Here is a 24,614-nt window from a genome sequence, read left to right as displayed (position 1 = left end):
TTTCTCTAAAGTATTGGAGATCTCTTCACCTACTTGAGCCTTTTTAAGAGAAGGGACTTTGAGGAAATGACTGCAGCAAGGGAGAGTTCCCAGCATTCTGATGGTGTAGATTTACAGGTTAGTCCTAAGAAGTTGTTCATGTCTGTAGAAAGGCATGAAAAACTTTTGTGAGCTTATGTTCTTAGCAGAGTGGAGGACAGCTTGCAAATGTTCCTGTGAAGTGTGAGGCCTGTTGTGGCTTGGAGCCACTCTGTGCTTCATGCAGACACTTCACACTTGCACATTCTCCCAGGGGACTCAGTCTAAGTGTCAAGATGATACAGCTAGGCAAGAGTCAGTAAGAACTGAAGAGAATTCTTGGGGCTCCATTTAGATGCTTAACATGTAAAACTCCGCTGGCCAAAACGCAAAGCAGGTGATGTCTGCTGGGTCACTGGCCCAGTCTGTCCATTGACTGCCTTGAAGGTATGTGAGTGGGAGTCAAATGACCCTGCCTGTAGAAGAGGGGAGAGGGTGATCTGCATTGAGGCAGGTCCTGCACTTTGAAGTGCTGCAGGTCAGGTGCTGATAATTGCAGAGATGCTAGGCTTGATGAGTGTTAGGATCCAACAAGGGAAAGGGGAATGAGAAGTGGGTGCCTGAGAAGTCTTCCTGCCCTCCACTGCAGTCCCAAAGTGGTGGAAAGAAAGGAGATTATTCCATGTGTACAAGATAGCTGCTTTCCTTCTACCCCATTTTTTGCTCTTGTACTGCTACTGTTCCTGCAGCAGGAAGAATCCTGCCCAGCATGGCTGGGGTAAAGGGACTAATCTAGTCTTTCCACTAGTGGTACTGCTGCATGTTGCAAAATCTGGCCTTAGGTACCAACATCAATGGCATTGCTCCCTAATTTGATGCTACCTGTGACTTAGGGTTGGTCTTTGCCTTTTCTAACAGAGTAAGCAGTTATAATGGTATGGTACCTCCTTCTGACAAGCCTCTTGTTGTCAGCTCCATTGGGGTTCCAGTGTAAGCCAAAAACTTCTGGGTTTGGGCTCTTTAATGATTGGAGTCTCCTCCCACATAGTCTCTGCTGACAGTGACAGCACATGATCAATAACTCCGGCTCCAGCTGTCACTGCTGCCTGTAAAGCTTGCAGTTTCCATATTGGAAAAGGCCTTTCCTAAAGAGCCTAATCAATATGCTGCTGTGAGGCCCGTTCTCGTTTGCTATATATAATCTGGACACACACAAACTACGTGAGTGTGTGTAGAGGGGCGGAGAGGATGTGCCAGCCCTCTGCTCTCACTGGCTGGGAGAAGGACACAGCTACCTCTTACTTTGCTCCCTCTCCTGCAGCTGCTGCTCAAAGCTTGTGGCTATATCCTTTCCCTGCTCTATTAGCACTCTGCATGGGGACCTGCTCTGGGACTCTAGGGGAGCCGAATTCCTACTGGGTCACTTCTAGGGTTCGATGGAGCGTCTGTGACTCACTCTTCTGTGCACTTTCTGCTGTTGGTAGGTAACCCGCTTTCGGAGCCACGCAGGTGGGAGGATGTCGAGCACAGCTCCATCAAAGAAGCCTTACCGCAAGGCGCCCCCACAGCATCGTGAGGTCCGCCATGAAGTACCCATCATTCGTGACGACCAGGATGGAGTGATCTTGGCTGAGCAGAGTCAGGTAACGGCTTGCTGGGTGGCAAAGGGCTTAACACCATTGCACCAGCAAACAGGGTTTAGTTACACTGAGGCAGGCCAGCTCAAACAGGCAGAGGGGTTTGAGGTTTGCAACCGGAACTTCTCCTCATCATGGTCCTTGGAGTCCAGCAGTGAGAAGGAAGTGACAGGGTGCAGAGCAGAGTTGAACATCAAGAGCCAGACTGTCTCGCCAGCACTTCCACGTGGTGGGAAGATGGGGCAGCGCAGTGGGAAGCGGTGCCCAAGCCGCAGTCATGGGCACCTCAGCAAATTTGTGAGCCGTAGCATGGAGACAGTTGTGGTGTCTGGAGATGGAAGACGCCGTCCCACTTGTTCTTTCAAGAGCAGAAGCCTGGAACGCTCACTTATGTTTAAAGAGCCTCCTGAAGTCCTGACACCAAGGAAGTTTCGGGTCTCCTCTACACACCTGCCTCTCAAAGGGATTCTGAAGCAGACCAACATGACAGGCCCATGCCCTGAGAACTTACGCAAGTCCCGCTCGGTAGAGATGCTTTCCCGTGGCCGTGGCTCACGCAAGTACAGTGATCCTCAGCTATGCCTCGGCCATAGGGAGAAGTGTTCACTGGAGCACAGTAGCAGCAGTGCTGCTGACTTTGTCAAGCGCAGGGAGAAGATCACAGAGGAAAAACTGCAGTTCTCCAAATTCCTGGATGAGATTACCCAGCGGGTGCTGAGTCCCATCCGCTTGCGCTCACTGGGAGAGACCAGGGGAGCAGAACAAGACCAGAACTCTCCCCTTTTCCCCAGAAGCTCTGTGCAGGAAGGCCAAGGGGAAGGTCACCAGCAAGGGGTCAAAATCAAGCGTGCAACTGAACGATCCTCCTGCCCAAGCAGAAGAAAAGCAGAAAAGAAATGTGAGGGCCTGGGCGTGGTTTCGTGCCAGAGAAAGTGTGCTGAGGAGTCTGAGAGAGCTTCCAGACTAAGAAAGAAACCGGTCCTTGCGAGGAAGGACAGTAAGGAAAAACTCCTTTCCTTGGAGAGAAGGGTAGTGGATCTATGTCAGGATGAGCTGCAGCAGCTGACAGGGACATCCTCTGGGCAGCAGCACTCACTGTCTTCATGGAAAAGCAGTGCAGAGGGCAGAAGGGATGAAAGCAGTCCTTGTTCACAGCTATTACAGCCACACCATCTGTGTGCTAAACTTGGGCAGAAGCGTGCAGTGGAGCCGAACTACCCAGAGAAAGGATCCTTCTCCACTCCAACACGCTGGAGTCAGGAGGAGGGACATAATCCATCTACATGCTCCCCTTCCTTCAGCCTGGCACTAAACAAGGTAGGTGCCAGGGCCACCAGCTCACAGACAGGGCTCTCAGAAAGGCCAAAGCCCCCACCTGGATCTCATCTAGTCTGTAATACCAGTGGGGAGAGTGAGAGCAGAGCCCCAGACCTCATGTTGTTGGTGCTTAATCACCAGAAGCTGCTCTCTTGTGGGTGCCACTCATGGCTGTGCTCCAAGTTGGGTATATCTTCCTGGGAGGAACCAGCTTCCCTTTGGGCCCAGGAGTTGGGAAGGCAGGAGCTGGTGCTGTTCTCCCCACTGCAGACTTCCCAGGTGTTTGCAGGTTGGAGGCCCTCCAGGCTGCAGGGCAGCAGGGGTGTGCAGGAGGCCGGCAGCTCTGTTGTTACGAGGTGTTGGGATGCTCCTGGTGCTTTGTGTGTGCCCTGTGCCTTGCTGTCTTGGGGTACTGGATCTTTGTATGATTGCTGTTTCAGGTCGTTGTAAGCCTTCTCTTTTCTCCAGCCTGTTTTAGGGCCATTGCCTCATTTTAACAGGAACTGCATTATCCCCTTTGCCTGGTCACTAGCATCTGCTGTGTGTGTATTTGTGGGGGTAGGGGAGGCAGTTGCTAGATAACTCTGCATGAATTAACTGATTGCCATGTGAAGTCAGGATGTAAGAAAAGAATGGACTGATGCCGCCTTTGCCTTTAGGGACAGGAGGATGTATGCAGGTGGTAAGGACCATTCTTTTGAAGTGTGAATTGATGAAGGCAGTAGCCCCATGATGTCTTAGGGCCAGGACTGGCGTGGTTTGCCCTCTGTAATATTGTTAGCAGCTCAGCAACCTCATCTGCAACTGTCTGTGGCATGGCCTCTCAGCCTGGAGCTGGCTGTGACACTTAATGGACAATCTGAAGTGTGGCAGCACTTTGGGTTTGTGCAGTGCTGTTGGTACCAAGCACCACAAATAGTCCATGGGCAGCTTGGACTTTGTGTGAATGGTCACAGTCGTGGGCTTTCACAGAAAATACTGTTGCTTCTGGTGCTAATTAAATCTCTCCCAGCTGTGCTGGCAAGCAGCAGCCATCTCACGGGTTAACAGAGGGTGCAAAGGAAGTAAGAATAGTTCTTGTCATTTTCCTGTATCTCCTTGTTCTGCAGGTCCCTGCTCCAGCCATCTCTGGGGCTCTTGCCCAGAATGTCGAGTTCTTTCACAGGCTTTTCTGACCTTTGGTGTTTTCTGCTATCCCAGAATAGTTACAATGGCTGATTTTAGGTCTGCAGAAAACCCTTTTCACAGCACGATCTGAGTGGTGTAAATGGTAAACACATTTTTCAGCTCCCAGATTATTCTCTCTCCTCCTTTTTGTGGGGCTTCAAGGGTGTTGTGATTGCTGTGGTGACAACTTAATCCTCAGTGTATGCTGGCCTGTGAGATTCCTGCTACCCACTAACTGGATGTGGAGGAAGCTGAAACACCAGCTAAGGTGACGATGTTACAAGAGATGCTGAGATTGCATCGTGGGAGACTAAAGTTACCTAACTTGTGTGGTGGTTTCTAGTCTAGCTCTTCTACCTTGAACCAGAACAAATAGTCTGTCTTGGTATCAGAAAGCTGAGTGGTGTGTAAAGATCCTAGCAGCTCTAAGCTTGCCTAGCATGACCTGTCAGAGCAGGTGAAGAAGAGTCACAGGTAGGGTCTAGCAACCAAAACTGCCCTTTAGGACAGTGTGAGAGACCAGCTCCTCCTCTGAAAAAAATCTCACAGCTGTTTTCTTCCCTGTGCAGGAACCCTTGACGGATGCAGAAAGGATGAAGTAAGTGTCCTGCTCCCCCTTTATGCCTGTCATACTGCAACTGTGGAGGCGCTGATTCCTTGCATCCTGCCTGTGCCACCTGCACAGCGAAGCTGACTGGCCCTGCAGGCTCCTCTCAGATCTTCAATCTTCTTGAGGCCATGTGGGCAGAGCTTTGGTCTGTGCCTTGCCAACCTCTGCCTTGCATGTCTCTTCCCCTGGAGGGGGAGGGAACATAGACTCCCAGTGCAGGTGCAGGCAGAGGAGTTGGTGGGTGTGAAAGAAACTAGGAGATGAAGCCTTTAATACAGGTGGAGAGAGAAGTGCCTTTTTTTAACCCTTCTCGTTGTTGCCACTGTTTTGGTGTAAGCCACCAGAAGCAATACGCAGAGGCCTGCTGCTGACTGAGGGTGAGAGCTGAGCCCTTTGCTGGTGGTGATGTGGGGCACAGACAGCTGCTAGCACTGAGCTCCAAGCCATAGTGAGAAGCCAGCTTGCACTGCCAGAGAGAAGCCGTGCTTCTGGGTTTCTCTGAGCAACTTGAGCACAAAGGAATGAAAAACAACAGGAAATCCTTCTGACCACCAGACATGTCTTGGCTGGGGAGGAACAGAGCAGTTTGTGTTGGAAAGGGACTGACTGGCAGCTGTGATCACATCTGTACATGCACCTCACCACCTCCGCTTCTGGGCTTAAGGCTGTGTAGAGTCCTCTCTCCACCATGTATTAAAGGTGTGAAGGCTTTTGAACAGTTTCAGGGGAGAAGAAAATGGTTTTACTCTTTTTGCCTTCAACTCTTCTAACCTGGACTGGGATAAATTATTGAGCAGGTTTCATTCATCAGTGAGGGGCACTGCAGCTGTGCAGCTCATCTGGCTAACGGGCTTTATCCAAGCACTGTAACCTGAGAGGGAGCTGGGAGCCACGGCTGGCCAGCTGGCATGTGCTTCTTTGCCACTGCTCCAAGAGAGTTTGAGTCTCTCTCCTGATAATGATACACCTCTCGCTGCATGTGCTAGAGTCTCCTGCCAGTTCAGTTCCCAACTTCCTGGGGCCCTTGTGTGGGGCCCTGGGCCCTAGAGCAGGGCAGTGGGGTGGGGGTAGTGGTGTGGAGAACCCCTTGTGCACTCAGTGGTACCTTGTTCCTGTGTCCCCCAGGCTACTGCAGCATGAGAATGAGGAGCTGCGCCGACGGCTGACCTATGTGACTAACAAAATGGAGGCAATGGAGAGGGAGCTGGAGTCAGGTCAGGACTACCTGGAGATGGAGCTGGGCCAGAACCGGGAGGAGCTGGAGAAATTCAAGGACAAGTTCCGTAGGTATGGAAAAGAAAATGAGAGGGATAGAGCTAGAGGGATCCTTCCTACCAAGGACTTCTTCAACTGTTGTGAGCAGGCTGTGCCCTGTTGTGTAAATCAAAGGCGTGCTGCATCCCCGGAAAGGTGCACGCCCAGACTGTAGGGGGATTAAAGGCTCTGCAGCCATTAATTCCTCTAGGGTACAGTGTAGGAATGCTGCCAGCACGATGGGCTGACACCAACAGGGAATTCTTCATCTATTGGATATACGACAGGATCCAGCTTGGATGGTTACCCTACATGTGCAAAAGGAGCCACTGATGGCTGCAAGAAAATACATCACCACTTTACCTGAAAAGTACCTCAGTTAAAAATCCAATCACTGGTCACATGCTTATAGATGACATAGCTCAGAGGAGTACTCCAAAGTCATTCATACCCTCCCCTGTAAGATCCTTTCACCCAGCCAACCTCATCTTGCCTCCAGTAGCTTAGGGTCTGAAGGCCATTATGTGGCAGGGGTGAGGAACAGTTAATATGCCTGGTTGTCTTAGTGAATACCAATCTTTCTGGAGTTGTGGAGTTGGTGGTTTGCTTGGCAGCTATGAAGGGGACTTGAGTAGGTGCCTGAGATCCATTCTAATGTGTATCTTGTTTCTGTAGGTTGCAGAACAGCTACACTGCTTCCCAGAGAACCAACCAAGACCTGGAGGAGAAGCTGCATGCCCTGGTAAGTGCCCTATTAAGTCACTACAGAGGAGAGGTGGAAGAGACCTGTGTGTTAGGACTAGATGGGGGAAGGGGCCCTGGCTTTACGCAGCAGATGTATCAGTGGGTGAGGGATGAGATTCTGGTCATGAGCATCTACTCCCCATTCTGGCTGGCGTCACGAACTGGTTTCTTGATTTACTGAGCCCCTACTTGGTTATGCATGTGAGCTTTGGTTCCCCACAACATAATTGCATGGTATTCCGTCGTGTTGCTTCAGTCCCTCTCAAAAGGCAAGGGTTGTGTCAGCCAGTCTTGGGGTGGTCATCCTGGGAGGACGGGGGCAGTCAGAGAAGAGCCAATGTGCGTGTATGTCTGTTGTGTGCATTCATAACACTCATGGCTGTTTCTTTTCTCTCCCTCTTTCTCTCTTTCTCCTTCCCATGCTGCCGCTGGCACACGCTGGGTGCACTCACCTCTCAGGCCTCTCTCAGCCAAAGCTGGATTTTTGCAGTTGCGTCTTTTCGTTTGTGTTCTTTCTTTTTCCTCTTTACATGTCTCAGCCTGTTGGTTTCATTGTCAGTCCCACATACACCATCCCAGATGGAGGGGCCCCAGCCCTCGTCCAGCCAAGGGCTCACCTGGTATCCAGCAGCTGCCCGCAGATGCAGCAGGTCCTAGCTTGCAGTGCTCCATCTTAAGAGCGTTTGACTCTGAGCCAGCTGGAGCATGGTGTGCTGGAAAGTGGTGCCCATAAGCTGTGGCACTGCACAAGATGTGGATGCCTGTGAGCCTTGTTTGCTCCCTTTCCTTCCCTTTCTGGGCTGCAAGCAGGCAAGTTGAACAGCTGAGATGCTGATTGCCTCCATGTCATCCAGGATGAGATTTTTTTGGTTCTAGCACTTGAATTCCTTGGGTTAATATTCATTGTGCTGGTGCCTGAAGAGACTGCATATATGGGAAGCATTGTCCTCCCCTATCCCCTTGTGTGTTGCTTTGCTGTACCCCTGATGCATAGCTGGGCCCTGGTGGTCACAGCCTCAGAGCACCCTTGGGTGGTGTTGGAAGAACTTCTTGAGAAGGGGATGGCTTGGTTGTTCTGAGCTGTTGCCACTCTCTGCTGTTATATCTGGGTCTCTATTGGCCCTGTACCTGAACTGTTAGGGAGTCTGAAGAGGAAAATTCCCTGCTTTAGGGAGGGCATTAACTGAGCTCCAGATGAAGCTACATAGATCCTTTTTTCTTACTAGAGCAAGGCTTAAACTCTTTCAAGATGGTTCCTGTTCCCTGCCAAACAAACCCTTTGTCCATTTGACATTGACTGCTGAATCTTTATGGGCCATATTCTCATTCTATTCGGTTGCCTCAGAGAAGAGGGTTGGGTGTTACAAGCTCAGAGGTCTTTGCTGCCAGTGGCAGGATGGGATTGACTGCTCAAAACCATTAGCTTTCCACCAGGCACCGTGTGAACCAGGGCAGAGAGGAAGCATGATTGTTCTGCAAGAATACTGCATTAAGGAGGTTCAAACTCAACCTGTTGTCTCTGTAACTAGCAGAGTGGGTGGCTCTGTTTGGCCTTTGGAGTCCCTCCCTTGGTAAAGAGCCAGGCTGTCCCCCTTGTCTGTCTGTCTGGAAGTTTTTTGTATCCCAGCTGAACATGTCGTTGTGCTATGCTTGGGCTGAGGTGGGTGGTGAAGCCAGATTCTTCTGTACTGGGGAGATTCACACCTGGTGTTCTTGCATCCCAGATTAAAAAGGCAGAGATGGACCGCAAGACTCTGGACTGGGAGATTGTAGAGCTTACTAATAAATTGCTTGATGCCAAAACCACCATCAATAAGCTGGAGGAACTCAATGTAAGTAACCCTCAGTGTTACTCAAAGTAAGTCACCCTAAGTAAGTTTGCAGATGACATCAAGTTAGGTGGGAGTGTTCATCTGTTTCTGGGTAGAAAGGCTCTACAGAGGGATCTGGACAGGCTGGATTGATGGGCCAATGCCAGTTATATGAGGTTTAACAAGGCCAAGTGCTGGGTCCTGCATTTGGGTCACAACCACCCCATGCAATGCTATAGGCTTGGGGAAGAGTGGCTGAAAAGCTGCCTGGCGGAAAAGGGCCTGGGGTTATTGGTAGACAGCCAGCTGAGTATGAGCCAGCAGTGTGCCCAGGTGGCCAAGAAGGACAATAGCATCCTGGCTTGTATTAGAAATAGTGTGGCCAGCAGGACTCGGAAAGTGATTGTACCTCTGTACTCAGCACTGGTGAGGCCGCACCTCAAATACTGTGTTCAGTTTTGAGCCCCTCACTACAAGGAAGACATTGAGGTACTGGAGCGTGTTCACAGAAGGGCAACAAAGCTGGTGAGGGGTCTAGAGCACAAGTCTTATGAGGACCCGCTGAGGGAGCTGGGGTTGTTTAGCCTGGAGAAAAGAAAGCTGAGGGGAAACCTTATTGCTCTCTACAGCTACCTGAAAGGACGTTGTAGGGAGGTGGGTGTCAGTCTCTTCTCCCAAGTAACAAGCGATAGAACAAGAGGAAATGGCCTGAAGTTGTGCTAGGGGAGGTTTAGACTGGGTATTAGAAAAACTTTCTTCACTGAAAGGGTTATCAAGCATTGGAACAGGCTGCCCAGGGAAGTGGTTGAGTCACCATCCCTGGAGATATTTAAAAGATGTGCAGATGTAGTGCTTAGGGACATGGTTTAGTGGTAACTTGGCAGTGCTACATTAATGGTTGGACTTCCAACCAAAACAATTCTATGATTCTATGATACTAAGTGTCAGTCTGCAAATGGCTGTAGAAGTGTGTGAGGTGTGGGCTTTTCCTCTTGTTTAAAGTCATTAGTGTAAAGGAGCACATGAATGACTTCAGTGTGTATGAAAGTGTGACAGCTGCACACAACAGGAGGGACAAACAGAAAAGGGCCTGAAGGGTTGTGCAAGGAAGAACTCATCTTCAAGTTTGATGTATTTGCTCTTTTGAGCTTAGGGTTTGACCTGAATCCAGGCTGTACCAGTGAAGGGATCATTTACTCTAGAGCTGGGAAGGAGCTGATGCCTCTTCTGCACCATTAATATACAAGTTCCTGGATCTGGTGCTTGTTTCTATTAACTGCTCGCAATTCCCTCCAGTGTGTCTGCAAAATGCTTGACATCAGGCAGTGTCTTCAGGCATGTCTGAGAGCTCTGGGATGGGATAGCAAATCTGGTGAGACTTTTGGAGAATATTAAAATCTCCAGAGAGAGAGGGGGTTGATACACTGACAGAGTATATGCATGGAGCAAGGGCTGGAGTTGAAAGGGACACCTTGGCTGAGTTGTAAGAAAATAACACAGGGGTGTGGACAGGAGGGAATGGCAGGTGCCCTCATGAGCGATTCATCAGATGCCTCCTCCTGCTTCTGTTTAAGCAGCATCTGGTCAGATGATGCCTTTTCGAGTAAGAGATTGGGCCAGTCTGACACTGTTGCTCACCTGTGCCCTTTCTTGCAGGAACGCTATCGACAGGACTGTAACCTTGCAGTACAGCTCCTCAAGTGTAACAAGTCCCACTTCAGGAACCACAAGTTTGCTGATGTGAGTAGCTGTCCTGTTGAGGTGGGGAAGAAGGGCTCATGGTCTCTGCCTGCATCTTGCTTTCTCTGCAGGGCTGTTGCCCTCTCATCCTTCAGCCTCAGAGGGAGCTTTGGGGGGGCTCCTGTTCCCACTCACACTGAGGAGGCAGCACAGAGCCTCTGCCAGCTCCTCTTTCACACCATCTCCATTTCACAGCTCAGCCAGAAGCTGTTATAAAAAGCACAATAACCTTGAATTTGATAGCCTGCTGGGTGCCTGATGGGAGCTGGCAGGAGGACAGACCTCTCTCTTACCCTGCTCTGTCCTCTTCCCTTCCTCACCTGGCCACATGGAAGGGCCATGCTGCCTGATAAGGAGTCAAGCAACAGTAGTCTGGCCCTGTTTCACTACTTAATCTGAGGAGTAAAGTGGGAGGCAGCAGGTGTCTTTTAGGCCTCCTGAATGGGAGAAGTTGGTACCAACTCATACTCCCCCTTGTGGGGTCTGTTCAGCTCATCTTGCCCTCAGGATGAGCAAAGACAGTTTAGGCCTTTAACATTAGTAGTGTCACTTCTTAATTTGGAACTATCATTCAGGCCCTTAACTCATCTCTCTTTGCCATACCCCTAGTCTCCATCCCTTCTTACGTTCCCCTCAGCGAAACCATGTGCTTGTCTTTTTTAACTTAGCAGGTGACCAATATGTCATCCTCTCCCTCCCCCATTGTGTCTCAAATTAGCACTCTTGAGGTCAGTGTATCAGTTACTGCTGAGGTAACCTTGACCTCTCTCCCAGCTGTCCCCTGTCCCTGGGGCTTTGAATTCTGCCCCCCAGAGAACTGCGTCACACGTGGCTGCCACTGGAGGGCGGTTGGTGCTGAGCAGCTGTGCAGACAGTCTGCCTCAAAGCCAGCTGTTGTCATGCAGTGTGCCCTCCGTCCCCAGCTTTGAACACAGTTTCCTTCTGGCTGTGATGGGATAGATCTTGCTGTGCCACTGAATGGCTTGTGGAGCTCTGCTCTCCACTTCATGCTCTGCATGGGTGTGGTGACTAAGGTGAGGGCAGCTGGGCAGGGTGATGGGGAGAGCAGTAGCACCCATTTGCATGACACGGAGCAGCACTTACCCCCTGTTGAGACCCTAGTCCTGCAGCTTTGGTATTAAACCCCACTCTGAAGTGGAGAGAGTGAGGAAGTGGGATGAGGTGGTGGAGTTGGTGCAAACAAGGGAAGGCATCGATTCTGGTCTGTGGGCAGGCTGCCAAGGTGGCATGGCTGCAATTACCATATTCGGGGAGCACTGCGGATCCCAGCTCTGGGGGCTGTTGAGTCACTTCAGTGCAACAACCGGCTGATTTTCCACAGATCAATAGGTCCCTTCGTAGCATGCGTTGGCTGGACCTTGTCTCTGTGCTCACAGGCACGGGGAACTGAGCCCATGTGCTGTCTCTTCCTGTTCTCTTTGCAAACTGGGGCCTGTGAACCATGGCCTAGAAACATGGCTGGTGTGACAGCTAGAGAGCCTTGTTAGTCCCTCACATGGGGCAGGTTTGCTTTGAAACAGATCCTTCCTCAAGACAACATATGCAAATGTTAGGGTCAACAAAGGAGTAGAAAGTACATGTGAATGTTGGTTGGAAAGGGCAGATTGTTTGGAACCTAATGGCTTGCATGGCAGCCACCTTCTAATGTCCTTTTCCTTCTCCCTAGCTTCCCTATGAGCTGCAGGACATGGTCAATAAGCATTTGCACAGCACTCAGGAGTCCTCAGGCCCTGGTCAAGAGGCAGCCCACACATTGGCTCCATCTGATGTTGTGCCCACCTCAGTCATTGCCAGAGTCTTGGAGAAACCGGAATCTCTGGTTCTGAATTCAGCCAAGTCTAGCAGTGGCAGCTGTCCCATGGCTGAGGATGTCTTTGTGCATGTGGATATGAGTGGAGCCCCTCCTGATGCCTGCAATAGCACAGGGCAGGTGAGGAAGGAGGGAGGAGATGCGGGGAAACAGCAGAATGGTGGCTGCAAGCCACAGAGCAGTGTGGAAAGCGTGCCAGAGGAGGTGCCTGCTTTTGAGAAGCTAAGCCCATACCCTACACCCTCGCCTCCCCATCCTATGTACCCTGGGCGCAAAGTGATTGAGTTCTCTGAGGACAAGGTAAGGATCCCAAAGAACAGCCCCCTGCCCAACTGTACCTATGCTACGCGCCAGGCCATCTCCCTCAGCCTGGTACAGAGTGAAGATGAGAGCTGCGACAGGCAGCGGACGCTCCCCAACAGCCCTGCTTCAGAAGGGCGCCGTTCAGCCTCCAGCTGTTCCTGTCAGCAGTCCCCCAAAGCAGCCAGGGCTCATGACTCCTCTCAGAGCAGCCCATTCAGCAGTCCTCCCCAGATCCCGAGCGCCTTTGCCAGCTCTGCCAGCTCTGAGGAGGACTTGCTGGCCAACTGGCAGCGTATGTTTGTGGACAAGGCACCCCCCACCTCAGAGCAGGTGCTGATGAACCGTACAGCCTTCAGCCGTGACACAGCCCCTGAGCTCCAGAAGAGGTTCAGCCGCTCCATGCAGGAGCTGGGTAGGGCAGCCTCGGCTTACTCAGATGGTGAGGAGTCTGCACAGAGCTGCAGCTGGACCGTGAGCCGGGACTCGAGTGTGGACACAGACAGCACCGAATCAAGAGCCCGCAGGAGCCATTTCTCCTCAGACTATGGTACAGATTTCTCCCAAGATGAAGCCCAGAAGCTGTTGCAGGGAAGTGGTGAAGGCACTGCCGAGCCTGGAAGCCCCTCACCAGAGAAGCACAAGGACTATGTGGACCTTGGGTTGCCTGAGAGCCCAGCTGAGGAGAGAGAAATGTTGCTCCAGGGAAGCAGGGAGAGCAACCAAGGAGGTGCCCAAGAGGAAGGTGGGGAAGGTAGGGTCAAACCTCCCTTCAGTCGGCCACACCGCAGCCCCAAGAGGATGGGGATCCACCACTTACATCGCAAGGACAGTCTGACACAAGCCCAGGAGCAGGGCAACCTTCTCAGCTGAGGCACAGCAAGAAGCAGCCACACACTGCAGAGCTGTGGGCTGCCTCCATCTGTCCACATTCTGAGGGAGAAACCACCCTCGGTACCCTCTTCCTTGGGAGGGCTCCGCTCTGAAGTTTTCTATTTATTCTCTTCTTTTGCTACCTGGAAGAGCTGAGGTCTCCCTTCTCTGGCACCTCAGACCCACAGTACTAGCACACACAGTGTGCGGAAGCACACCCACTGCCCCGGCACACTCGCAGCTCTCTTCACAGCCTCACACTGGTGCCTGTACCAGAGCTCGTTCTTGGTACCCCTTGTCCTGGTGCCTGTGCCTCTTTATGCTCACATCTTCCTTCCCCCTTCCCACTAAGGTACCTGAGGCCCTGGGTGCTCTCATGCTGTTTGCCCACAGCTGCTCTGCTCTCTTTTAACTTGTGCCAACAAGGCAGAGCGCCTGTGTGGTGGTGTCTGATTCCATGGGAGCCCGCAGGGGGCCGTGAGTGGGGCACGAGGACTCTCCCGGCGGATGGCTGTGGGCCCTTGGGGATATGCTGGGATTGCTGGTGTCTCATTTTCCTCGGTTTTGTTTTCCTCGGCTGCCCTCTGGGTGGTTCTCCAGAATCTGCCTCTGCAGGTCCCCATTGCTTGGCTCCTGCATCCGGCTCAGCACCCGGCCCCCGGCTGAGGCACCGCAGGGATGCTGGTGCTGTGGCGTGGGGCACAGGGGCTGTCTGCCGAGGTGGTTTGGGGAGGCACTGCCTGCTAGGCACTGGGGTTTGTGTTTGTGTCTCCTCCCTCACACCTCTTCCCCCACTCTCTGTGCTGTTGTTTTGTTTGAACGGTGCTGATGCTTTGCTCTTGGGTGGGCTTCTTTCTTCTTTCTAAGCCTTTGGTTTTGGGGTGTATTGTTTTTTCTTTCTCCCCGCCCTGCATAAACAGACACAGCCGTTGGCAGCCGGTCTGATGCCGGGTGTGTTGAGCAGGCTCAGCTCTCAGAGCCATGCTTCCCTCTGATCCTGGCCTCCAGCCTGCAGAAACCCCTCCAGATTTGAGAACAAAGTCTCGCCCCGGGCGAGCAAGGTGTGAAGGATGCTACTGGGCTTTTCTGGGCAGGGCTCGGTGCAGGGCCAGCGGGGATGCGAGGGCAGCGTGCTGAGGAGCTGCTCCCTGCAGACACACTACCTCATGGCTCGGCAGCAGCCCTTTGCCAGGGTCTCCTCGCACGCCCCTTCTCTGGGGGGCTCCAGGCTGGCTCTGGCGCCTCTCTGGGGCCTCCCCTTCTGGGTAGGGCCTTTCTGCGTGTTTTTCCTAGTGTAGCGTGATAGTGTGTGACTTTTCTTCGCAGTCTTGTGTGCTCGGTGTCTTGTTGAGGGGGGGAGGGAAGGGGAGAGGTCTGTAGATGTAGGTTTTGGGGTTTTTTTTTGAGGGCTTACGAAGCCCAGGTGTCCTGTTTTAATTTTGTCCTGTGCCCTTGTCTGTCTGGTGTTTCTTGGCTCCCCCTGGGGGTGTGAGGCAGAGAATAGCCTGGTTCCCTGGGCTGTATCCCCCTCACACCCTGCTGGCTGTCCTCCGCCTGCTCTCTGTTTTTTGAGTTGGGTTTGTGTTGTCCTCCCACCCTACTCGATAAGGGCTCTTCTCTGGGCTATAGGAGAACAACGCTCTGTCCAGGAGGGAGCTCCCGTTTCATATGCTTACAGCAAGATGTGCAGTCAAGAGCTGCCTGGGGGCCTTGCCCCCCCTCCCCAAAACCCCTGTCTCTGCAAAGGGCCTGCAGCTGGGGCCAGACAAGGCTTCAGCTCAAGCCTGGAGGCTCCAGGGCCTGTGAAAGGGAGCTGCAGGCCTCTCTGGTGGCTGTGTAGGTTGGTTTGTGTACCCTGGCTCAGAGCTGCTGCCTACGCACTCGCCTTGTTTCCCACCGCTAACAGTTGTGGAGCTGGATGCCACCCTCTGGCGGGGAGGTGGGACTCAGTATTTCCTTACAGTATTTAGCTTGATACCTGTGCAAACAGGCTGGTGCTGAGAGCGGGAGCCACCTCCGAGCCTGCAGGGTGTTCATCTCCCCTGTCCTGAACGTGGTGGTGGGCTCTTTGCATTTGCTCTCATCGGTCACTCCACTGTTGCATTTCTTCTGTTCTTCTGCAGCGTTGCTGGGGGCTTGCCCCTGCAGTGGCTGCCAGCTCCTGCCTCACAGATATCTCCTGGGTTTGGATGCTCACTGAGTGAGCTCTTGTGGCTCTGAGGCTGCTGGTGGCCTGCCTGTGGGACAGCACAGCCACTTGGGCAGTGGGGGAGGCATTGCCCCCCAGGGCTCAGCCCCATCCCCCCTGAATGCTGGCATGCTGGTCAGGGGACAGAACCCACTCTTGCTGAAGCTGATGGTGCTGGGCAGAGCCAGCCTCCCTCTGCGTTTGGTCAAGGTAGACTTCAAAGCAAAACAGTGGAGAAATGGAGGGGTGGCAGAGGCGCCCAACACCTCACCAGACACTTCTACTTCGCAGCATTATGCTGCTGGCAGAGGTTGAGGGGGAGCGGTGGCCTCAAGAGGAGCAGAGCCCTCTCACAGCGGGCACAGTGTCTGCCCTCTGCACTCCTGCTCACCTTCGGCAGTATTGGCTCTGGGGCCTTGAGCTGACCACACTTTCAGTGTCCCAACTCCAGACTGTTAATCTGTAACTAATGTGTTTTTTTTTCTGAAATTTTCAAACTGATGTATATTTTAAGACCAGAAATAAACTATTTTAAAAGTAGTGGCTATGGTGATCTCTCTGTGGGTTAAGACCTGGACCAAAGTGATCCTGAGCATGTGAGGGAGCAGAGCCTCTCATGGTACAATGTCCCAAGTTTGCTGAAATGCTTGTGTCACCCATTACTTTACATTTTTTTACATTACATTACCCAGGCAGAGCAATCTTATGACCTGTAAGCTTTCCAGGTGGCTGTGAATTCACTGGTCATCCTCGATGCCTGCTTCGGCAACAGCCTGGTTTGAGGTGTTTGTGCAAATAGTCATCTGTGTCGGAGAAGAGGTGCAGTCCCAGGGAAGGAGTGATCTGTGGGGTGAGTGGTGTTTTGCTTCCGTAATTGTATCCAGGCTCTGGAAACAGCTCTCTGGGTCTGAATGTAGACTGTCAGCTCAGAGATCAGACTGAGCCTGCAGACCAGAATCCATTGTTTACAGCACCACTTGTGGCACTGTTGACTTGGAAGCTGACAGTGGATTAAAAAAAGGGCAGACTATTTAACCAGGCAACTTTGAGAAACATTAAAAAAAATAATGTGGGCAATTTTCACATTACTTACAGGCTGGGCTTGTCAAAACCTCTGCAATGAAGCTGCTTGTGCTGCAAGCAGCCTCAATATCAGTCATAAAATTCTGCCTACCCCATTTTAAGTATTTTGCTGGCTATCCTGTCTGATCTGTGTGTTGACTGATCTAGAATAGGATAAGGTGTAGCTAATTCTTTTATTACTTGTTGGTTTTCTTGAAGCTCTAGTTTTCAGTCATGTGAGGGTATCAGTTCTCCATTTCAGAAACTGTTATGTGGAACATACAACATACCCCTCTCACTGGAGTTCATTAGTTTTATAGTTCTAGTTGTCAGTATTTTGTATGGGGAGAGAGGATTGGGGTTGAAGCCCTCCAAACATGAGAGAGAGGGAATGCCTGTAGGATGCTGATACGGACATTTGGAAGTGTTTCCTTTCCATGTTGAATGGTGCTGTGGAGGCCTGCAATGAAATTTCCTCCATCTCCCACGTTATGCTGCCTGTGCCCTTCTGACCTAGGTGTATGCAAAGTATAACACTGGAAGAGTTTCTTGTTTCTTTGTCCCCATAATTAATGATTTTATTCTGTGTTCCCTTGAGTAGCAGCTGCTGCCACAATCTAATCTTCCAGCCTAATCAGGGCCTTGAAACACAATCTTCCTTACTTAGCTCCGGCAAAGGGGCACTTGGCCCAGCAGTGAAACCTGCAGTGCTGGTGCAGGCTGCAGCCTTCACCAGGGGGTGCACAGCTGGTGCCAAACTCCCTGCAGATGGGCTCCAGCCTAGGGGGACAACAAACGGGGCTATGCCCGACCTCCCTCCGGGGTCAGGAGGAGAACCTCCAGGAGGCCATGGAGGAGAACCCACTCCCGCGGGGACAGAGGGAGCCCACTAGCCAGGCGGGCAGCGGGGCGAGGGGCTGCTGCCCTCTGCCAGCACCCCAACCCACCAACCCTCACTCCCCCCCAATTCCTGCCCGCTCCTGCCACCAGGTAGCTGCTGGTACCGCTCGGCCTCTGCCCCTACCCGGGGCACTGAGTGATGGAGGCTCACACCACCACGAGTGGTGCCACATCTGTGACTTTATAAAACTCTCATCGTGACAGCGGTACAAGCAATAGAAAGAACATCTCTTATACACATCTGAATAAATACAGCCTGTGCCTGGTGGGCACAGCCGGGCATTGGGGTGATGGGGGGGGGGGGGGGGGGAGAGGCAGGGCAGCGTGAGCTACACATGCAGCGACTGGACAATCACAAGCAGCCGACAGGGCATGTGACAACACAGAGACACATGTAGAAAGTCACTTGGACCAGGTTCTGGCGCTCCAAGAGCCAAGGGAGGCATCAACAGGACATGAAATGCGTTGAGAAGACAGCTGGCGACAGCCCACCCGAGGCAGAGGAGCTGGGGGATGCACACTCCCCCAGTGGGCACAGTGCTCTTCTCAGCAGAAGCAGGCAGGGTAGCCCAGCTACATTTCTGTTTCTGCTAAGAGGCTGTCACCGAGACCTGATGTCATCAGGACCATCTGGGAGCTGGAATCTGGTGAGAGAGGGAGAAAACCATGAGCCGGCTGGGCTGCTGGAGAGTGTGGGGCTGTACTCCAGCTCCAGAGGTGAGGATAAGGAATTAGAGTGCTGCAGGGTGGGAAGCGAACTGCTGAGAAGATTGAGAGATTAAGTAGTAACTAGGTCTACTCTGGCCACGCAGCAGAACAGGATTGATGTTTGGAGAAGGTGGAAGGCAGAGACAGCAGCAAGAGCCCAGGGTGGGGACCTGCGTTTGTTATCTTGGCTGCCGAGAAGAACATCAGCTCTGAACCCTCCCCACATACACTTGCAGGTAATACTGGTTGTGCTGACCCAGCCTGGCCTTCACCCAGCCCTGCACTCACCCCATTTTTTCGGCTACAGAGACAGCATCCAGGTGACATGGGCTGGCAGGCTGCAAGCCAACCAAACCCACATGGGGTGGTGGTGGTGTTGCCTTCCCAAGAGCAGGGAACGCAGGGGGCAAGCAGCCATTCTATGACAGCGGAGGGCTGGAAATCCTGACTTTCTGCGCTGCATGAATGGAGGGTTTGTGCAGCCCTTCCCTGTCTGCCTCAGGAAGGTGAGGGCAGCTTGCTGGCTCTGCAATGGCACAGAGCACCAGCCAGGAATGCTGTGACTCTCCCCACGTCAAGTGAATCAGCTGCAAGGAGGATGGGCACACATAGCAAGTAAGAAACTCAGCAGGGTACCAGAAGCCTTTTTAAACATAAAAAAAAAAAGTTTTTTCTTGGATGTGAGGATCTTTAGTGCCTGTGCGCTTCAGATCCGCAGTCTTACATATTCAGAACTGCTGCGTGGGATCTGTGTTTTGGGGATCAATTTCTGGAAACTGGATCCAAAACTTGGCCAGAGCTATTAGTAAAGGATTTTTATGGCTCTAATAAATGAGGATCCAGATGTTTTAAGGCCCAGGGAGTGGTTGTGCTTACTCGCTGCTAGTCTGATATGAGAATTGGGAGGAGGGAAGGACAACTAAAGGTTAAAAAAAAAAAAACAAGCCAACCCAAAACCACAGGATGACAGGGTAGATGTGAAAATGTACAGTATCATATGTATATACAATACACAACAGGCTACTGCTGTCTCCATAATATACCTTTTTTTTTCCCTGTTAAAAGCCACTGCACAGACAGGCTGTGGCACCTGGCTAACCCCTTGCACGTTTGGGATGGAGATAGGAATAGCTGATCCTGTGTGGATTGCAGGAGGTTCTTCTGGAAGCAGTGAGGAATTACATGAGTTTTGGCTAGGATATCTGGCAAAGGGCCCCAACATCTTTAATGCTCCTGTCCTTGAGTTTTAAGACTTTGCACAAAGATTTCATTCCTGCAGCATCAGGAAAAACGCCTCTGAGGTACCGTTTCCACTCTCTGCAGCAGCCGCATTGTCCTTGGAGGCTGCCTTTCCAAGCGCAGCTCAGCCCAACGCTGTTTAACATGAAGGTCGTGCCTGGAGGCTGTCTGGATTCCAGTTCACAAGGGAGAAGGGACAGACCCCATTCACCAACCCCACCACAAGAGACCAGTGCTGCTGAAAACACCCCAGACACCCCAATTCCTTCCTGTCGGCCCCTGCCCCCAGCCCAGGTCCCAGAGCTCTTACTGTTCTGGCAGATCCAGGGGTTCTTCTCTCTGGCTGTGACTTCACGAGCCTCTGTCTCCTCTTCTTCCTCACCCTCTGAGAGCAGGTCAGAGATTTGCTGCTGCAGCTCAGGACTAATGTTGTTCTCTGCCAAGATGAGTGTCCGTAGGGCTGTGGGGTAATTCTCTACCATGTCCAGCAAGGTCTGTGCAGAGAGCAAGATAAACAAGCTGACAAGCATCACAAACAGTAGCTAGGCTGAGCAGAAAGAACTTCAAAGCTCTATCTCCCTGGGAACTCCAGCCCTCCTCTTCTTACCTCTGCCTTCCTTTGGCTTTGACCTCCCTTTGCCAGGCTTCCTGAGAGCCTGAGGGCTTCCCATCTTTCTGCGGGAAGAGCTGAGCCTGGATTTTCTGGCTCTATCAAGAAGAGGGGACTCCTCTACACCCTGTTGCTTGCACATATCCAGGCTAGAGCCCTCTTACCAGTGGGAGCTGGGGCTCTGAGAGGACAGCCTACCAAGCCTTGGCTTCTATCTGTCCACAGAGCTTTAGCTCTGACCCTCAATCACAAGGTCCAACCCCTTACTTCTTCCAAGAAAACCAAACTACAAATAGAGCTGCATGTTTCTCCCTGCTGACCTGAGGGAGATTCAGGAGCCCTAGGTCAGAGCTGTGGCTTATGAGCTCCTCCTGTGGCCAAATGCCATGGGCCAGGGGAAAGCAGCAGCAGCCCTGCGTGCAGGGAGGGAAGGGGGTGCATGTGGACTCAGGGAGGGGGGTGGAGGCAGGTATAGGTCCCAGGGCCTCTACAGACAGCTAAGACCTATGTCCTTGAGATGTCAGTGATGCTGTAGAGTAGCTGTAGGCTCTCTTACCTGGGCTGACTGGTTGGTAAGTCCTGTTCCCTCCAAGTCCAGAACTTCGAGGGTTCGACTGGAGGCCACAGCAACAGCGAGCATCCCTGCTACCTGGTCACCTGTGGGAGAAGCAAACCGGGGCTGTGAGCAGTGCCTGCCCTCCCTCATGTAATACCACATGCCCTCACAGTTCTGGGGCTGTCATGGAAACATCTTCTGTGTATTTCTGCCATCGGACAAATCCAAATCTTTGTTATCTTGGGGGAAAAGAGAAAATCTGTTAACCGAGAAAGGAGACAAGGCAAAGGCGCACCATTGTGGTTACGGAAGCAGTCACTAATAATCAGGGGGAACATGAAGAAACACAGTGAAATTAATTCCCTGAGGAATCATGTCTTCCCAAATCTCCTTCCTACTCAAGGATGCGAGGGCTTTTAACAGTCCCTGTAAGGCATCCCAAATGCAGAATAAGGAGCTGAATACCTCAATCTGGGGGGAGGTTGGAGCCGGACAGGGGACCCTGCACCAGCTGATGGATCACCTCCCTGGAAAGAGGGCAGACTTTTGGGGGTGGATGCAGCATTAAAGATTGATGCTGATGAAGAGACAAGACTCCAGCACATTCTCCTGACATTCCCCCGTGAGTGCCAAGATACTGTAAGACTGTGACACTTTCTCTTAGGGAGGAAAAAAAAAAAAAAAAAAAAAAAAAAAAAAGGCTGCTGTCTGGTAACACCCTGGGGCCTTTCCTGCCCAAGAGGAGGTCAGACAGGCAGGGCTTGGAGGGGAGCACCCCGCTGATGCTGAGGGAGGCATGGCCTGGTCTCACCACCTTGCAGCAGAGCTGGAGAGAGTTGGTTTCTATGGCAACCAGTGCCAGGCTCTCCTCCTCCTCCTCCTCCTCCTCCTCCTCCCTGCTCCGCCAGGAAGAGGAAGGAGGGAGCACGGGGACATACTGCATCTGCCAAGCCAGCGTCGCTGCCCAGGGCTTCGGGAACAGGGGAGATGGGGAGGGTGAAACATGACAACACAGGCGGTGGAGGGAACAAGGCACAACCTTCTTTCCGCACCTCCCCGCAGGGCGTGTGGCCACCTCACACAAGCACGGCAGCAAGGCTGGCTTTCCCTACAGCCAAGGGCACCTGGCAGGGCAAACGCGCTGGCAGGGCGAACTCGCTGCCAGGGATCAGAAGGCACCTATGCAAGAAACTGTTCCATTTTGCTGGGGCTCTGCTGCCCTTCTAGAGCTCGGTCTCCAGCCACTCACCAGCATAAATCGCACAGATGCTGAGAGGCAGGAGTGCAGCGTCCCCTGCCCCTCCTCTGTGCCCTCCCAGCTTACCAAGGGGGTTGTAGTCCAGGTTCAATACGCGGAGCTGCGAGCTGTGAGCCACTGCAATGGCAAGGCGTCCCCAGCCTTTGCTTGTGACGCCTGGGTTGGCGCTCAGCGTCAGCTCTTTGAGGCCTGGAGAAGAGAGAGAAGCCAAACCAGAGCCTTAGGGTCACCAAAGCAGTCTCAGGTGAACTAGTTCAGCTAACCAGGACAGCTTTGAGTCATGTCCCCTGTACTCCAACAGGCTAAAGGGTTTAGTTTGCTCTGACAACTGTCATCACACATTTCACTGATCAGTGAAATTTCATTTGCCCATGCTGTGAGTGTCCCATTTCTCTGCTCTCCCAAACTGCGCCTCACTTACCCTAAATAGCAAACACAATGGAAACAAGTAAGGGGTGAGGTGACTGACCAGAAGGAGGTGGCATGAGGTGACAGGTTGGAAAGAGGATAACAGGGACAGTAGGCTCTGAAGCCTGCACCAGGGAGCTGTTGCCAGTTGAGGTAACAGCATCAGTGACACAGTGAGCACACAGAGGACAAGGTGCTGGAGACAGGAGGTAGGAAACAGTTTGAAAGTCAGGAGAGAGGGGTGGTGTTATCTCAGCACATGCCAGCTCTCAGCTTAACTGGCCCAGTGGCCTCTGAAAACTGAAGACCACCCCTTGTAAAGATCTGAGTCATGATGCTAAGGCTATGACCACCCTATGACCATACGCACAGAGCAGGGACAATTCCCAGGTACTGACAATAAAGCCAAGTGCTTTGGTGGGGGCACACTATATAGTTATGTGTGGTCATTATCAACACACAAATGCAAAATAATACATTCAAACACCAAGCTCTCTCTTCCTCCAGTTTAAAACACTCCCATCATGAATCAGAAGCAGCCTGTTGGTCCCTGAGCTCCAACCTGCCAGCAGGACAGATCAATAGCAGAAAGACCACGCCTGCCCAAGGAAACCACTCCTCTATTGCTTGGCTTTTCTGCTTTACTTAAGTGAGGGAAAGAAATTCCTCATCCCAGGCAAACTATAGAGCCTGTCTTCTCCAGGGCTGAGGATTTACTGCTGCATGCATCTTCTCTATGGGAAAGCTCCACTGGTCATTGTGCAGCCCACAGCCCCTGGTGCTTACCGGACTTGGCCCCGTCAGGTGGCAGGAGCCCACAGATAAGGTTGATGCCTTCATCACCCAGCATGCAGTCTCCTAGATCCAGAGCCACCAGCGAGGGGTGGATGGAGAGAGCGGGGTTGAGGAGGGCCAAGCCTGCATCTGTCAGGGGACTCCCATGGAGGCTGTGCAGGCAAAAGGGAAAATTACTAAGCAGCCTTCTTCCTGGGGGCTAACTAACCCAGCGGGGAGGGAGAAGCAGACGACATGAGGAGAATAACAAGTCCTAACCCCAGGTGGGGAAAAAACGCTGGGAAGCCTCTGCTGCCGGGAGGAAGGGTCACCTGGCCGCGACGGCGGCCCTCCTCTGCCGGCCGGGATGAGGGGGTGCGGGGGATGCCAGCCGGGCCGGGGCAGCCCCCGCCACCGGGGCAACCCAGGCCGGCGGGGCCGGGAGGGAAGGCCAGGGCCGTGCCCAGCCGGCGGGGGCAGAGGTGGCTCCCTCCCGGCCGGCTGCGGAGCGAGGGGTTACCCTCCACAACGTCAAGGGCGTTTTTCCTCTGACAAGACTTAAAATTCAGGGGCTGGCCCGGAGCTGCGAGCCCCCCGAAGGGCCCGTCCCCACCCGGGAGGGGGCCGGGGCACCCCCCGAAAGCACCCCCCAAAACCTTCCCCCCCCCGCCCGGCTGTACTCACAAGAGGGACTGGACGGAGCGGTTCGTCTTCAGGGCCTCGGCCAGCTGCTTGACGCGGTTGATGTTGGAGACGATGCCCAGGTTGAGGTTGAGCTGGGCCAGGGAGCGGGACTCGGCCGCCCCCCGGCAGACGTGCCCGAAGTCCCGCTCGGAGAGCTGGCAGCCCCGCAGCGACAGCAGCCGCACCGAGTTCTCCCGCAGGCTCTCGCAGATGTCCCGGATCTCCGCCCCCGACAGCGTCTCCCCGGAGATCTGGATGGACCCCGGCAGCATCTTCCCCCCGCTCGGGGAGCCGCCGCCCGCCGCCGCCCGCCGATCCCGTCGCGGCGGCTGGGCGCCGGGGGGGAGCCGCGATGCGCGATGCGGGCCGGGGCGGGCGCCGCCGCCGCCGCCGCCGCCGGGCAGTCCCGGCCCGGCCCACCGCGGCCCCGGGGGCGTCACCGCGCAGCTTTACCAGCGGCCGCCGGGCCGCCCCGCTCCACCCGGCGGGACCACCGTCCCTCCGCGGGCGGCGAGACCCGGGGGAGCCATCGGCGGGAGTTAATCCGGACCGGCACCGGGCTCTGAGCCCCACGGGGCTGGGCCGCCCCGCTGCGCCAGCACAGCCGCTCCCCGCCCTGCGCCGCCCGCACCTGCCGAGCCGCCCCGCCTCCTCCCCGCCGCCGCTCCGGGCCCTCCTACCGCCCGGGGCGCGCCGACACCACCTGCCGACCTCCCCTCGGCCCCCCAGCCGGGCGGGCCCGGGGAGGGACACCCCACCCCACCCCACCCCACCCCACTCCCCCATCCCACCCCGGCGTCCCCCGCCGCCATCTTGGGTCCCCGCCGCCGCTCGAAGTCCGTGACCGGCGACGGCGGCGCCCGCCGACTCCTGCTCGCCACCCTGAGGCGATGGCGGGGCCAAGGCCGGCGAAGACTGCGTCCCG

The 24,614-nt window shown here is 53.6% G+C and overlaps 2 protein-coding genes across 2 annotated transcripts; one reads left to right on the top strand and one right to left on the bottom strand.

The window, feature by feature from the left end:
* Positions 1-1,535: 1,535 nt before the first annotated feature.
* On the top strand, positions 1,536-13,302 carry TJAP1 (tight junction associated protein 1; the record flags this gene model as incomplete). Its single annotated transcript, XM_082480952.1, has 7 exons — positions 1,536-1,661; positions 4,709-4,737; positions 5,875-6,036; positions 6,679-6,745; positions 8,472-8,579; positions 10,215-10,298; positions 11,986-13,302. 7 exons carry the CDS (start codon positions 1,536-1,538, stop codon positions 13,300-13,302), a joined length of 1,893 nt encoding a protein of 630 aa, XP_082337078.1.
* Positions 13,303-17,874: 4,572 nt separating this feature from the next.
* On the bottom strand, positions 17,875-23,961 carry LRRC73 (leucine rich repeat containing 73; the record flags this gene model as incomplete). Its single annotated transcript, XM_082480484.1, has 6 exons — positions 17,875-18,096; positions 19,710-19,893; positions 20,566-20,666; positions 21,890-22,012; positions 23,018-23,178; positions 23,690-23,961. 6 exons carry the CDS (start codon positions 23,959-23,961, stop codon positions 18,026-18,028), a joined length of 912 nt encoding a protein of 303 aa, XP_082336610.1. The 3' UTR covers positions 17,875-18,025.
* Between the last annotated feature and the right edge of the window lie 653 nt (positions 23,962-24,614).

This window comes from Vanellus vanellus (assembly GCF_965231255.1).
Source record: "Vanellus vanellus genome assembly, chromosome: 3".
Classification (NCBI taxonomy): domain Eukaryota; kingdom Metazoa; phylum Chordata; class Aves; order Charadriiformes; family Charadriidae; genus Vanellus; species Vanellus vanellus.
Note: the sequence above shows the minus strand (reverse complement) of the source record. Positions and strands in the feature narration are given on the sequence as shown.